General features: G+C 46.9%; 1 protein-coding gene across 1 annotated transcript in view; it reads left to right on the top strand.

Moving 5' to 3' along the window:
- Nucleotides 1–15,952, top strand: part of LOC140724337 (uncharacterized) — a 38,473-nt gene extending 22,521 nt beyond the window's left edge. Inside the window, exons 7-10 of the mRNA XM_073038790.1 lie at nt 8,076–8,288; nt 9,767–9,909; nt 10,370–10,434; nt 15,778–15,952. Coding sequence (XP_072894891.1) covers nt 8,076–8,288; nt 9,767–9,909; nt 10,370–10,434; nt 15,778–15,952 — 596 coding nt within the window. The remainder of the gene's footprint in view (nt 1–8,075; nt 8,289–9,766; nt 9,910–10,369; nt 10,435–15,777) is intronic.
- The last annotated feature ends 588 nt before the right edge of the window (nt 15,953–16,540 follow it).

Raw genomic sequence — 16,540 nt, 5'->3', positions numbered from 1 at the left:
GGCATTTGACAAGGTTCCGCACGGTAGAGCTTATTTAGAAAGTCAGAAGGCATGGGGTCCAGGGACGCTTGGCCAGGTGGATTCACAATTGGCTTGCCTGGAGAAAGCAGAGTGTCGTGATTGAGGACTACACTCGGATTGGAGGGCCGTGACTGGTGGTATTCCTCAAGGATAGGCTCTAGTACCTCTGTTTTTCGTGATTTTACTAACGACATGGACGTAGGTGTAGAAGGGCTGGTTGGCAAGTTTGGAGACGGCACAAAGGTTGGTGGTCTTGTGGATAGTGTTGAGGATTATCGAAAATTTCAGAGAGACATTGATAGGATGCAGTTGTGGGCTGAGAAGTGGCAGATGGAATTCAACCCGGAGAAGTGTGAGGTGGTACATTTTGGAAGGACAAACTCCAAGGTAGAGTACAAAGTAAATGGCAGGATTCTTGGTAGTGTGGCGGAGCAGAGGGATCTGGGGGTACATCTCCACAGATCCCTGAAAGTTGCCTCACTGGTAGATAGGGTAGTTAAGAACGTTTACGGTTGTTAGCTTTCCTAAGTCGAGGGACAGAGTTTAAGAGTTACGGAGCAATGATGCAGCTCTATAAAACTCTGGTTAGGCCACACTTGGAGTGCTGTGTCCAGTTCTGGTCGCCTCACGATAGGGAGGTTGTGGAAGCGTTAGAAAGGGAACAGAGGAGATTTACCGGGATGCCTCCTGGTTTAGAGAGTATGGATTATGATCAAAGATTAAGGGAGCAAGGACTTTACACTTTGAAGAGAAGGAGGATGGGAGGAGACATGATAAAGGTATACAAGATGTTAAGAGGAATAGACAGAGTGGACAGCCAGCGCCTCTTCCCTAGGGCACCACTGCTCAGTACAAAAGGCTTTAAGGTAAGGAGAGGGAAATTCAAGGGGGATACTCTTTTGGAAGAAGACAGCGAGGCTTTGAGAGGAAGAGCGGCGGCGGCCATTTTCAAATTGCTTCTCGGATCGGGGTTCTGTGAGGCGGGACTGCGCAGGCGCGTGAAGGAGGCCTGGGAAGGAGGGAAGATATAAAAAGAACGCAGCCTTCAGTAGCGGGCAGCTTCGTTTGCGGGCAACGGAGTGAGCCGGGAGCAGAGTGTAGGGCTTGGGCTCAGATGGCTTAGGCAGAAGAGGGCACAGTAGGCTTACCTTTTAGTTCTCCTTGTTATTTTCAGTTATTCGGGAAGTATGAGTGTGAGGGCAGCTTGTTGTTCTCGGTGTCGGATGTGGGAGATCCTGGAGTCTCCGAGCCTCCCGGACGTCCACATCTGCGCCAGGTGTGTCGAACTGCAGCTCCTGAGGGACCGAGTTAGGGAACTGGAGCTGCAACTCGATGACCTTCGCCTGGTCAGGGAGAGTGAGGAGGTGATAGAGAGGAGTTGCAGGCAGGTGGTCACTCCGGGGCCACGGGAGGCGGATAGGTGGGTCACGGTCAGGAACGGGAAGAGGGAGGTACTACAGAGTACCCCAGTGGCTGTACCCCTTGACAATAAGTACTCATGTTTGAGTACTGTTGGGGGGGGGGGGGGACAGCCTACCTGGAGGAAGTGACAGTGGCCGGGCCTCCGGCACAGAGGACGGCCCTGTAGCTCAGAAGGGTAGGGATAGAAGAAATAGGACCAAAGTAATAGGGGACTCGATAGTCAGGGGTTCAGACAGGCGGTTCTGTGGAGGTGATCGAGAGTCCTGGATGGTAGTTTGCCAACCTGGTGCCAGGGTTCGGGACGTTTCTGATCGCGTCCAAGATATCCTGAATTGGGAGGGTGAGGAGCCAGAGGTCGTGGTACATGTAGGTACCAATGACATAGGTAGGAAAGGGGAAGAGGTCCTGAAACAAGAGTATAGGGAGTTAGGAAGGCAGTTAAGAAGAATGACCGCAAAGGTAGTAATCTCGGGTTTACTGCCTGGGCCACGCGACAGTGAGAGTAGGAATGGAATTAGGAGGAGGATGAATGCGTGGCTGAGGGATTGGAGCAGGGGGCAGGGATCCAAGTTTCTGGATCATTGGGACCTCTTCTGCGGCAGGCGTGACCTGTTCAAGAAGGACGGGTTACACTTGAATCCTGAGGGGACCAATATCCTAGCGGGGAGGTTTGCTAGGGCTACAGGGCAGACTTTAAACTAGTAAGATGGGAGGGGGCGGAAATCAATTTGAGGAAACTATGGGAGAGGAGGTTAGTTCACCAGTAGAGCAAGTAAGTAGACAGTGTGTGAGGGAGGAAAGGCAGGTGATGGAGAAGGGATGCGCTCAGACCGAAGTTGTAGGGGAGAAGAAAGAAAAGGATAATAAATTTGAATGCATTGCTAGGGATTAAAAGAGAGGAGGAGGTGGAGAGTATCTTAAATGTATCTATTTTAATGCTAGGAGCATTGTAAGAAAGGTGGATGAGCTTAAAGTGTGGATTGATACCTGGAATTATGATGTTGTAGCTATTAGTGAAACATGGTTGCAGGAAGGGTGTGATTGGCAACTAAATATTCCTGGATTTAGTTGCTTCAGGTGTGATAGAGTAGGAGGGGCCAGAGGAGGAGGTGTAGCATTGCTTGTCCGAGAAAATCTTATGGAGGTGCTTTGGAAGGATAGATTACAGAGCTCCTCTAGGGAGGTTATTTGGGTGGAATTGAGGAATGGGAAAGGTGTAGTAACACTGATAGGAGTGTATTATAGGCCACCTAATGGGGAGCGTGAGTTGGAAGAGCAAATGTGTAAGGAGATAGCAGATATTTGTAGTAAACACAAGGTGGTGATTGTGGGAGATTTTAATTTTCCACACATAGATTGGGAAGCTCATTCTGTAAAAGGGCTGGATGGTTTAGAGTTTGTGAAATGTGTGCAGGATAGTTTTTTGCAACAATACATAGAAGTACCGACTAGAGATGGGGCAGTGTTGGATCTCCTGTTAGGGAATGCGATAGGTCAGCTGACAGATGTATGTGTTGGGGAGCACTTCGTGTCCAGTGATCACAATAGCATTAGCTTCAATATAATTATGGAGAAGGACAGGACTGGACCTAGAGTGGAGATTTTTGATTGGAGAAAGGTTAACTTTGAGGAGATGCGCAGGGATTTAGAGAGAGTGGATTGGGTCAAGTTGTTTTATGGGAAGGATGTAATAGAGAAATGGAGGTCATTTAAGGGTGAAATTATGAGGGTACAGAATCTTTATGTTCCTGTTCGGTTGAAAGGAAAGGTGAAAGGTTTGAAAGCGCCATGGTTTTCAAGGGATATTAGAAACTTGGTTCGAAAAAAGAGGGATGTCTACAATAGATATAGGCAGCATGGAGTAAAGGAATTGCTCGAGGAATATAAAGAATGTAAAAGGAAACTTAAGAAAGAGATTAGAAAAGCTAAAAGAAGTTACGAGTTTGGTTTGGCAAATAAGGTGGAAGTAAATCCGAAAGGCTTCTACAGTTATATTAAAAGCAAGAGGATAGTGAGGGATAAAATTGGTCCCTTAGAGAATCAGGGTGGTCAGCTATGTGTGGAGCCGAGGGAGATGGGAGAGATTTTGAACGATTTCTTCTCTTCGGTATTCACTAAGGAGAAGGATATTGAATGGTGTAAGGTGTGGGAAACAAGTAAGGAAGTTATGGAACCTATGACAATTAAAGAGGTGGAAGTACTGGCGCTTTTAAGAAATTTAAAAGTGGATAAATCTCCGGGTCCTGACCGGATATTCCCCAGGACCTTGAGGGAAGTTTGTGTAGAGATAGCAGGAGCTCTGACGGAGATCTTTCAGATGTCATTAGAAACGGTGATTGTGCCGGAGGATTGGCGTATTGCTCATGTGGCTCCATTGTTTAAAAAGGGTTCTAGAAGTAAGCCTGGCAATTATAGACCTGTCAGTTTGACATCAGTGGTGGGTAAATTAATGGAAAGTATTCTTAGAGATAGTATTTATAATTATCTGGATAGACAGGATCTGATTAGGAGAAGCCAGCATGGATTTGTGCGTGGAAGGTCATGTTTGACAAACCTTATTGAATTTTTTGAAGTAGTTACGAGGAATGTTGACGAGGGTAAGGCAGTGGATGTAGTCTATATGGACTTCAGCAAGGCCTTTGACAAAGTTCCACATGGAAGGTTAGTTAAGAAGGTTCAGTCGTTAGGTATTAATGCTGGAGTAATAAAATGGATTCAACAGTGGCTAGATGGGAGATGCCAGAGAGTAGTGGTGGATAACTGTTTATCGGGATGGAGGCCGGTGACTAGCGGGGTGCCTCAGGGATCTATTTTGGGCCCAATGTTGTTTGTAATATACATAAATGATCTGGATGATGGGGTGGTAAACTGGATTAGTAAGTATGCTGATGATACTAAGGTAGGAGGTGTTGTGGATAATGAGGTGGGTTTTCAAAGCTTGCAGGGAGATTTATGCCGGTTAGAAGAAAGGGCTGAACATTGGCAGATGGAGTTTAATGCTGAGAGGTGTGAGGTTCTACATTTTGGCAGGAATAATCCAAATAGAACATACAGGGTAAATGGTAGGGCATTGAGGAATGCAGTGGAACAGAGAGATCTAGGAATAACAGTGCATAGTTCCCTGAAGGTGGAGTCTCATGTAGATAGGGTTGTGAAGAAGGCTTTTGGAACGCTGGCCTTTCTAAATCAGAGCATTGAGTGCAGAAGTCGGGATGTAATGTTAAAATTGTACAAGGCATTGGTAAGGCCAAATTTAGAATATTGTGTACAGTTCTGGTCACCGAATTATAGGAAAGATATCAATAAATTAGAGAGAGTGCAGAGACGATTTATTAGGATGTTACCTGGGTTTCAGCACTTAAGTTGCAGAGAAAGGTTGAACAAGTTAGGTCTCTATTCATTGGAGCGTAGAAGGTTGAGGGGGGATTTGATCGAGGTATTTAAAATGTTGAGAGGGATAGATAGAGTTGACGTGAATAGGCTGTTTCCATTGAGAGTAGGGGAGATTCAAACGAGAGGACATGATTTGAGAGTTAGGGGGCAAAAGTTTAAGGGAAACACGAGGGGGTATTTCTTTACTCAGAGAGTGATAGCTGTGTGGAATGAGCTTCCTGTAGAAGTAGTAGAGGCCAGTTCAGTTGTGTCATTTAAGGTAAAATTGGGTAGGTGTATGGACAGGACAGGAGTGGAGGGTTATGGGTGAGTGCGGGTAGGTGGGACTAGGTGAGATTAAGAGTTCGGCACGGACTAGGAGGGCCGGAATGACCTGTTTCCGTGCTGTGATTGTTATATGGTTAATTTTGTGAAGAACTAAACGATGACAGGAGTAAAGTCAGGACCGATTAGAGATAAAAGTGGGAAAATGTGCCTGGAGATTGTGGAAGTTAGCTAGATCATCAAAGAATACATCTCTTCGGTATTCACCAATGAGAAGGAACTTGATGACGGTGAGGACAATATGAGAGAGTTTGACATTCTGGAGCATGTTGATATTAGGGGAGAGAAGCTGTTGCAGTTGTTAAAATACATTTCGACGGACCAATCCCCGGGGCCTGACGGAATAATCCCCAGGCTGCTTCACGAAGGGAGGGAAGAGATTGCTGAGCCTCTGGCTAGGATCGTTATGTCCTCGTTGTCTACGGGAATGTTAACGGAGGATTGGAGAGAGGCGATTATTTTCCTCTTGTTAAAATAATTTAGTCGGGATAGTCCGAGTAATTTTAGCCAATTGAGCCTTACGTCTGTTTTGGGAAAGCTGTTGGAAATGATTCTTAGAGATAGAATCAATGGGCATTTAGAGAATCATGGTCTGAACAGGAACAGTCAGCATGGCTTTGTGAATGGCAGATCGTGTCTAACAAGCCTGATTGGATTATTTGAGGAGGTGACCAGGCATATAGAGGAGGGTTGTGCAGTGGATGTGATATACATGGAATTTAGTAAGGCATTTGGCAAGGTTCCACGCGGTAGGCTTATTTAGAAAGTCAGAAGGCATGGGATCCAGGGAGGTTTGGCCAGGTGGATTCAGGAATTGGCTTGCCTACAGAAGACATATGGTTGTGGTGTAGGAAGTACATTCAGATTGGAGGGTTGTGACTAGTGGTGTCCCAAAAGGATCTGTTCTGGGTCTTCTACTTTTCGTGATTTTTATAAATGACCTGGATGTGGGGGTAGAAGTGTGCATTGGCAAGTTTGAAGGCGCCACAGAGATTGGTGGTATTGTAGATAGTGTAGAGGATTATCGAAGATTGCAGAGAAACATTGATAAGATGCAGAAGTGGGCTGAAAAGTGGTAGATGGAGTTCAACCCGGAGAAGTGTGAGGAGAAGTGTGAGTTTGGAAGGACAAACTCCACGGCAGAGTACAAAGTAAATGGCAGGATACTTGGCAGTGCGGAGGAGCATAGGGATCTGGGGGTACACAGATCCCTGAAAGTTACCTCACAGGTAGATAGAGCAGTTCGGAAAGTTTTTGGGGTGTTAGCTTTCAAAAGTCGATGGAGAAAGTTTAAGAGACGCGATGTAATGATGCAGCTCTATAAAACCCTGGTTAAGCCACACTTGGAGTGCTGAGCCCAGTTCTGATCTCCTCACTATAGGACAAGGTTCGACACGGTAGAGCTTATTTAGAAAGTCAGAAAGCATGAGATCCAGGGACGCTTGGCCAGGTGGATTCAAAAGTGGCTTGCCTGGAGAAAGCAGAGTGCCGTGGCGGAGGGAGTACATTCGGATTGGAGTTCCGTGACTAGTGATGTACCACAAGGATCGGTTCTAGTACCTCTGCATTTCGTTATTTTATTAACGACATGGATGTGGGGGTAGAAGGGTGGGTTGGAAAGTGTGGAGACGGCACAAAGTTTGGTGGTCTTTTGAATAGTGTTAAGGATTGTTGAAGATTGCAGAGAGACAATGATAAGATGCAATATTGCGCTGAGAAGTAGCAGATGGAATTTAACCCGCAGAAGTGTGAGTTGGTACACTTTGGAAGGACAAACTCCAAGGCAGAGTACAAAGTAAATGGCAGGATACTTGGATACTTGGTAGTGTGGAGGAGCAGAGGGATCTGGGGGTACATGTCCACAGAACCCTGAAAGTTGCCTCACAGGTAGATAGTGCAGTTAAGAACGCTTATTGTTGTTTGATTTCATAAGTCGAGGAATAGAGTTTAAGAGTCGTGAGGTAATGATGCAGCTCCATAAAACTCTGGTGAGGCCACACCTGGAGTACTGTGTCCAGTTCTGATCTCCTCAATGTAGGAAGGTTGTGGAAGCATTAGAAAGGGTACAGAGGAGATTTACCAGGCTGTTGCCTGGTTTAGAGAGTATGCATTATGATCAGAGATGAAGGGAGCTAGGGCTTTACTCTTTGTTGGAGAGAAGGACGATGAGAAGAGACAAGATAGATGTATACAAGACATAAAGAGAAATAGAGTGGACAGCCAGCACCTCTTCCCCAGGGCACCACTGCTCAATACAAGAGGACATGGGGTTAAGGTAAGGGATGGTAAGGTTCAAGGGGGATATTAGAGGAAGTTATTTTACTCAGAGAGTGGTTGGTGCTCTTCCTGAGTCAGTGGTGGAGGCAGATACACGAGTGATATTTAATATTTAATAGCATACTAGACAGGTATATGGAGGGGTTTAAGGTGGTGGGTTACATGGGAGGCAGCTTTGAAGGGGTCGGCACAAAATTTTGGGCCGAAGGGCCATAAGTGTGCTGTACTATGCTATGTTCTATAACACGGATGCACCCCAAACCGTGATTAAAAAATACATTCTTTATCGTAACAGAATCAAGACTCTTGCTGACACAGACACGCCATTCACCATAACATCGACAATGCTGTTACAGTAGCACGGTCACGACCTTCACCGAGACACAGATACACTCCAGACCACGACACTGACCTGACCGTCGCTGTGACACAAACGATACTGACGCAGACCTCTATTGTAACGTCAACAAAACCTCAGCTTGACACATTCGACGCCTCTCACTGTGCCACTATCACCACCTTCACTGTGACACCCTTCACCGTGACTCTGACACAACGTTCCCTGTGACCCGCTCGGTAGCGTGACGCTGACTCACGTGTCACTGCAAACGCTAAACATCCTTCACCATCTCTCTCAGTATCACAGATTCGTCAGTCTGTCACCTGCGACCGAAGCTGTCATGAGATAAACTCAACCGTTGAATCCAAGGCTTCTCTGTTCAACTCTAATCTATCCGATCTTAACCGACTGCACAACGATCTCCGTCACCAGTTCACTGAGGTGGAAACGAAGTACAGATCTGTCAACGAAACCAAGGCTCAAATCTGTGAATTGTTGACCAGCAGAAGAGGTGAGGCATCATCCCCCTCTTTCACCCGCTCCTCATCACAGGGCAGGCATGGAGAGAGGAAGCGTCACTCTGTGCTTGGCATCGGAAGTGTGTGAAGAGATGGTGTGGAGGGTGATTAACTGTCTGTTTGACACAGTGAGTGTGTGATGGGGCTGCATGGAGGGAGTTTCCCTCTGTCACTGAATCCAGGAGAGTGTGATGGGACGTTGTGGATGTGAATTCACTCTGTGTCTGAACACGGGATTGTGAGACGTAACATTACAGCTTCACGGTATGTCTCACTCCGGGAATGTCTGGTGGGACAGTATGGATTCAGCTTCACTCTGTGTCTGATAGCGGGATTGTGTGATGGGACAGTGCCCAGAGAGATTCACCCAATGTCTGACGCTTGATATGTGTTATGGCACCGTGGCGAGAGGGTTTCACTCTGAATCCGGGACTGTGCGACTTTGATCCAGGGAGGGTGTGATGCGATGGTGTGGAGGGAGATTCGCTCTGTGTCTCACACGGGGAGGGTGTGGAGGGAGCCTCACTCTGTGTCTGACCCCGGGAGTGTGTGATGGGTCGGTATGGAAGGAGATTCACTCTGTACCTGACCCCGGGAGTGGGTGATGGGACGGTATGGTAGGAGATTCACTCTGTGTCTGACCCCGGGAGTGTGTGATGGGACGGTGTAGAGGGAGTTTCACTCTGTCTCTGACCCCGGGAGTGTGTGATGGGACGGTGTGGAGGGAGATTCACTCTGTGTCTGACCCCGGGAGTGTGTGATGGGACGGTGTGGAGGGAGATTCTCTCTGTGTCTGACCCCGGGAGTGCGTGATGGGACGGTGTGGAGGGAGATTCACTCTGTGTCTGACCCCTGGAGTGTGTGATGGGACGGTGTAGAGGGAGATTCACTCTGTGTCTGACCCCGGGAGTGTGTGATGGGACGGTGTGGAGGGAGATTCACTCTGTGTCTGACCCCGGGAGTGTGTGATGGGACGGTGTGGAGGGAGATTCTCTCTGTGTCTGACCCCTGGAGTGTGTGATGGGACGGTGTGGAGGGTGATTCACTCTGTGTCTGACCCCTGGAGTGTGTGATGGGACGGTGTGGAGGGAGATTCTCTCTGTGTCTGACCCCTGGAGTGTGTGATGTGACGGTGTGGTGAAGCTCCGCTCTGTGTCTGACCCCGGGAGTGTGTGATGGGACGGTGTGGAGGGAGATTCACTCTGTGTCTGACCCCGGGAGTGTGTGATGGGGCGATGTGGAGGGAGATTCACTCTGTGTCTGACCCCGGGATTGTGTGCTGGCACGTTGTGGAGGGAGATTCACTCTGTCTGACCCCGGGAGTGTGTGCTGGGACGTGCCGGTGCCGAAGCGCTTTATCTCTCTATCCCCCCACATCTCTCTCTAGGGATCCCTTTTCTATGTCTGTCTTCCGTTGGATGTAATGGACGGTACGCAGGGAGACTCACTGTTCCTTGTTCCTCATTTCCAGAACAAGGGTGTTACCAGGATTGGATCAGAAATGAAAACCGGTCTTATTTTATATCCACGTTTAACACTTCCTTCGATGAAGCGAAGCAGTATTGTTCGAACTCTTATTCTAAACTTCTTGAAATAAATTCAGCAGAAGAAGAGGTACGTCTCAGATCGATGGAAGATATATCTACACCAGAGGGAAGCTCCCTCCACACCGTTTGATCGCTCACTTCCGGGGTCAGACACAGAGTGAAGCTCCCTCCATCTAATCCCAGCACACACTCCCGGTGCAGAAACTGAGTGAATCTCCCTCCATACGGTCTCATCACACTCTCCCGGGGTCAGACGCAGAGTGAGGCTCCCTCCATACGGTCTCATCACACACGCCTGGGGTCAGACGCAGAGTGAGGCTCTCCTCACACCGTCCCATCACACACTCCCGGGGTCAGAATCAGAGTGAATCTCCCTCCACTCCGTGCCATCTTATTCTACTGTGGTGAGGCATGGAATTAAGCTTCCACAACACCATCCCTTCAAATCTCCTGGGGTCAGTCATTAAGGAACGCTCCTTAAATTTAGCTCGAATTCAATCGTTAATGATAGCGATTTAATTTCACAGAAATTTGTGGTGAAAGCTGTACGCGACCAAGGCATTTCATACTGGATTGGAAAATGCAAAGACGGGTGAGATTTGGGATCTTGCAAGTTTCTGAGATGAAAGTGGGTCGTCGGATTGATACAGGCTGCGAGAAGCGAGTGGGCAGTGGATTTATTTTGGGGACTGGCACAGGCTGCGGGAAGGTTGTGTGCAGTGATATTAGTTTGTGGTCACACACGAGTTGCTAAAGGGAGTGGACATTGGTATGAGCTTGCTGACTGACCAGGGCTGTGGGGAGAGAGTGGGCAGTCGTGGCATTTTGGAGACAGAGAAAGTTCTGCGGTGAGAGAATGGGCAATTGGATTAAAATTACCATAACCATATAACTATACAACAATTACAGCACGGAAACAGGCCATTCCGGCCCTTCTAGACCATGCCGAAAGCTTACTCACACCTAGTCCCACCTACCTGCACTCAGCCGATAAACCTCCATTCAAATCCTGTCCAAAAACCTAACTTTTTTTTAAATGACAAAATCAAACGAGTCTACTACTTCTACTGGAAGCTCGTTCCACACAGCTACCACTCTCTGAGTAAAGAAATACCCCCTCGTGTTGCCCCAAAACTTTTGCCTACTCATGTCCCCTTGTTTGAATCTCCCGACTCTCAATGGAAAAAAGGCTACATCAACTCTATCTAACGCACTCATAATTTTGAATACCTCTATCAATACCCCTCTCACCCTTCTAAGCTCCAAGGAATAAAGACCTAACTTGTTCAACCTTTCTCTGTAACTTAGGTGCTGAAACCCAGCAAACGTTCCAGTAAATCTCGTCTGCACTCTATCTATTTTATTGACATCTTTCCTACAATTCGGTGACAGAACTGTACACAAAACTCCAAACTTGGTCTCACCAATGCCTAGTACAATTTTGACATTACATCACAACTCCAATACACATTGCTGTGATTTATAAAGGCCAGCATACTAAAAGCTTTCTTCACCACCCTATCCATATGAAATTCCACCTTCAGGGAACTATGCACCATAATTTCAAGATCACTCTGTTCTACAGATTTCCACAATGCCCTACCAATTTCAATCTATGTCCTACTTTGATGAGTGCTACCAAAATGTAACACCTCACACATAAGTATTGAACTCCATCTGCCATCACTCAGCCCACTCTTCTAACTGGCCTAAATCTCTCTGCAAGCTTTGAAAACTTACTTCATTCTCCACAACAGCACCTATGTTAGTATCATCTGCATATTTACTAATCCAATTTACCACCCAATCATCCAGATCATTAATGGATATGACACACAACATTAGACCCAGTACAAATCCCTGAGGCACACCACTAGTCACCGGCCTCCAACCTGACAAACGGTTATCCACCAGTACTCTCTGGCATCTCCCATCCAGCCACTGTTGAATCCATTTTACTACTTCAATATTTATACCGAACGATTGATCCTTTCTAACTAACCTTCTGTGCGGAACCTAGTCAAAGGCCTATATAGACAATATCTACTGTTTTACCTTCGTCAACTTTCCTAGTAACCTCTTCAAAAAACTCATTAAGAATTGTCAAACATGACCTTCAACGCACAAATCTATTTTAACTGCGCCTGATCAGACCTTGAATACACAGATAATTATATATCATCTCTAAGAATACTTCCCATTAATTTACCCACCACTGACGTCAAACTGACATGCCTATAATTGTTAGGTTTACTCTTAGATTCCTTTTTAAACAATGGAACCACATGAGCAATTCGCCAATCCTCCGGCACCATCCCCGTTTCTAATGACATTTGAAATATTGCTGTCAGAACCCCTGTTATGACTGTTCCCTGTTAGGGAACACTAACTTCCCTCAGAGTCCTAGGGATATCTTTTCAGGACCCGAAGTCTTATCCACATTTTTATTCTTTAAAAGCTCCAGTACTTCCTCTACTTTAATCATCATAGTTTCTATAACTACCCTACTTGTTTGCATTATACAGTACAATATCCTTCTCCTTAGTGAATACCGATGAAAATAAATTGTTTAAAATCTCCCGCATCTCTTTTGGATCCACACATGGCTGTCCATTCTGATTCTCTAACGGAACAATTTTATCCCTCACTATCCTTTTGCTATTAATATAATTGTAGAAACCCACTGGATGTATTTTCACCTTACTTGCCAAAGCAACCGCATATCTTTTTTTAGCTTACTAATTTCTTTCTTAAGATTCTTTTTACATTCTTTATATTCCTCGAGCACCTCATTTACTCCATGCTGCCTATATTTGTTGTAGATCGCGCACTTTTTCCGAACCAAGTTTCCAATATCGCTTAAAAAACATGGCTCTCTCAAACTTTTAACCTTTCCTTTCAATCTAACAGGAACATAAAGATTCTGTACCCTCAAATTTTCACCTTTAAATGACCTCCATTTCTCTATTATGTCCTTCCTATAAAGCAAATTTTCCCAATCCGCTCTTTCTAAATCCATTCGCATCTCCTCAAAGAGAGCTTTTCTCCAATCAAAAATCTCAACCCTGGGTCCAGTCCTATCTTTCTTCATAATTATATTGAAAGTAATGTTTTTTTGATCACTGGACCCGAAGTGATCCCCAAATCATGCCTCCGTCACCTGACCCATCTCACTCCCTAACAGCAGATCCAACACTGCCCGTTCTCTAGTTGATACCTCCATGTATTGCTGCAAAAAGCAATCATGTATACATTTTAACAGAATCGGCTTCCCAGTCTATGTGTAGATCATTAAAATCTCCCAAAATCACAACCTTGTGCTTACTACAAATATCTGCTATCTCCTTACAAATTTGTTTCTCCAATTCTCGCTCCTTATTAGGTGGTCTATAATTGTTACTACACCTTTTCCATTCTTCAATTCCACCCAGATAGCCTCCGTAGACGAACCCTCCAATATTTCCTGCCTAACCACAGCTGTAAAATTTTCTCTGACAAGCAATGCCACACCTCCTAATCTTGCCCCTCCAATTCATTCACACCAGAAGCAACGACATCTCCGAATATTTAGTTGCCAATCACACCCCTCCTGCAACAATGTTTCAGTAATTGCTACAACATCATATTTCCAGGAACTAATCCATGCTCTAAGCTCATCTACCTTTCTTACAATGCTTCTAACATTAAAATAGATGCACTTAAGAAACTCTCCAGCTCTTCCGGTCTGTTTATCCCTAAAGATGCAAACAACTTTATTATCTTTTTTTCCTACTCCCCTACATCTTCGGTCTGAGTGCATCCCTTCTCTATTACCTGCCTATCCTTCCTCACACACTGTCTACAAGCTTTCTCTATTTGTGAACTACCCTCCTCTCTCCTAGTCTCTTCAAATTGAATCCCACCCCCAGCCATCCCAGTTTAAAGTCTCCCCAGGAGCCATAGCAAATCTCCCGGCCAGGATATTAGCCGGCCTAGGATTCAAATGTACCCTGTCCTTTTTGTACAGGGCAAGCCTGCCGCAAAAGAGGTCTCAGTGATCCAGAACTTGAATCACTGCCCCCTGTTCCAATCCTTCAACCACGCTTTTATCCGCCACCTCATTCCATTTCTAATCTCACTGTCACGTGGCACAGACAGAAATCCCGAAATTACTACATTTGAGGTCCTTCATCTCAATCCCCTTCCTAAATCCCTATTATCTCCTTTCAGGAGCACTTCCCTTTTCCTACCTATGTCATTGATACCCATATATACCACGGTCTCTGGCTCCTCACACTCCCACTTCAGGATATCCTGGTCACGATCAGAAACATCCCGGACCCTGGCACCAGGGAGTCAAACTACCATCCGGGTTTCTCCTAACTGCGTCAACCAGAATCGCCTATCTAACCCCGTAACTACAGTCCCCTATTACTGCTTCCTTCCTCTTCCTTTCCCTACCCTTCTGAGCTACAGGGCCAGACTTTGTGCCGGTGGCGCGGCCACTGTCGTTTCCCCTAGGTAGGTTGACCCCCCCCCATCCCAACAGTACTCAAACAGGAGTACATATTGTCAAGGGGTACAGCTACTGGGGTATTCTCTATTACCAGACTCTTTCCGTTCCCTCCTCTAACTGTGACCCACCTGGCTGCCTCCGTGGCCCTGATGTGACCTCCTGCCTGTAACTCATCTCTATCATCTTCTCCCTCTCCCTGACCAGACGGAGGTCATCGAGCTGCAGCTCCAGTTCCCTAACACGGTCCCTTAGGAGCTGCAGCTCTGCGCACATGGCGCAGTGAACACATCCGGGAGGCTAGGAGACTCCAGGACCTCCCATATCCGACACCGAGAACAACAAACCGCATTCACGTTCGTAATTTCCCCCTTTCCTCAAATAACAGGAAAAATTAAAAGCTAAACCTACCTTGCCTCGCCCGTTTCCATCTAAGGCCTTTGAGGCAAAGCCCTTAAGCCGTCACTCTGCTCCTGGCTCACTCCGCTGTCTGCAAATCGACGCTGCCCGCTGTATACGGCTGTGATCCTTTTAAATCTTCCCCCCTTCACTGCCCAACGACACACACCTGCTTCTCTTGACTCCGACCAGAAGAAAATAAAATCAAAATGGCTCCCGCTGCACTCACGTTCTGATCCTCAGACTTCCTTCTGCAAATGTGGGAACTGACATGGGCTCTGGGAAGAGAGTGCGAAGTCGAAGCTCTTTTGGGAACTGACCCAGGTTGTGGGAGAGAGTGAGGCAGTGGGAGCACTTTGGGGCCTAGCACATGTCTGTGAGCGGAGAATGAGGGAGGGGTGTACTTTGGTGACAGACACAGATCTGAGCTGAGAGAATGGTTCAGTGTGAGTACTCTGGGGACTGAAACACCTCCGTGGGGAGAGCATGGGAAGCGGGAGATGTTTTGGTGATTGACACAGGTCTTTAAGAAGAGGGTTGAGCAGTGGGATGATTTCGGCGACCGGCACGGGGCTGTGGGGAGAGAGTCAGGCAGTGGGTGTAGTTTGGACTGACACTGATCTGTGGGTTGGGAGTGGTGAGTGTGAGTACTTAGGCAGAAAACACAGGCCTGTGGGGAGACAGAAAAGAAGTGGGAGCATTTTGAGGACTGACATGGGGCTTTGGGAGACACTGGCGCTGTGGGAATATTTTGGGGACTGACACGGGCCTGTGAGGAGAAGGTTGGATACTGTTATTATTCTGGTCTCTGACACCGATCTGCAGGTAGAGGGTGGGGCAAGGGATTACTTTGGTGACTGACACAGGGTTGCATGGAGAGAGTGGGTCAGTGGGAGTATTCTGGAGACAGACACAGGGATGTGCTGGGAAAGTGGGGTTGTGGGAGATGTTGGGGTGCCACAGGTAAATGGCGAGGGAGGGTATCAGTGGCTTTGGAGACTGACTGCCAGAGGTGCGTTGAAATTGTTTGCCCCTCTTTGATAGGAAAGTGGCTTCGAATGTCCTGTACCGGATGAGCGGTGGGGACCCCGAATGCGCTGTATGTACATATTACAGTGAGCTTAAACATTGCCATGATGTTCGTACGCGCTTCGTCTGTGAGAAGTCTGCACCTTTGTGTCCGGATATTTCTGAAAAGATCCGGGATCTCTGTCAGTAACCAGTGGGACCGACCTGAATATAATGATAAAACCCTCTTTCTCCCCCATTTCCCTTAACCACTCACACTACCCCTTCCGCGCCGCTGCCCCTCACCCTTACCCTATTCTCCTCTTTCCTTCTATCACAATCTTACTCACCATCTTGCCCTCTCTTTACCCTCGTCCCTATAAAGTCACTCTTCCATCCCTCTCCACTCCCGCCTCCTTGTTTCATGCATATTTTCCTCACACGCTTTCTTACCACCCTCTCCCCCAATTCCCCCTTCTGTTCCCGGTTTCTCCCTCGATTCTCTACTCTGCTTCTACCCACTCTCCCCATCCCACTGTCTCTATTTTATCTAACCCAACTCGCTTCCGGCTTCTGTCTTTAGCGACTCTCACCGCAATCATGTGTGTTAATGTTCTCGATACCCCAGTCCTGGGGAAATAGAGTGCACGCGTTCGCCTGATCTGTGTCCCTCGTGGTTTTGTACACCTCTGTAAGGTCAGCAAAAAGTCTCAGAATTCCCAACCTTGCTCCATAACTCAGTCCCTCCTGTCCCGGCAGCATCCTCGGAAATCTCCCTCTGCAATCTTCCCAGTTCGTT

This window comes from Hemitrygon akajei, unplaced genomic scaffold, assembly GCF_048418815.1.
Source record: "Hemitrygon akajei unplaced genomic scaffold, sHemAka1.3 Scf000189, whole genome shotgun sequence".
In the NCBI taxonomy this organism is placed as follows: domain Eukaryota; kingdom Metazoa; phylum Chordata; class Chondrichthyes; order Myliobatiformes; family Dasyatidae; genus Hemitrygon; species Hemitrygon akajei.
Note: the sequence above shows the minus strand (reverse complement) of the source record. Positions and strands in the feature narration are given on the sequence as shown.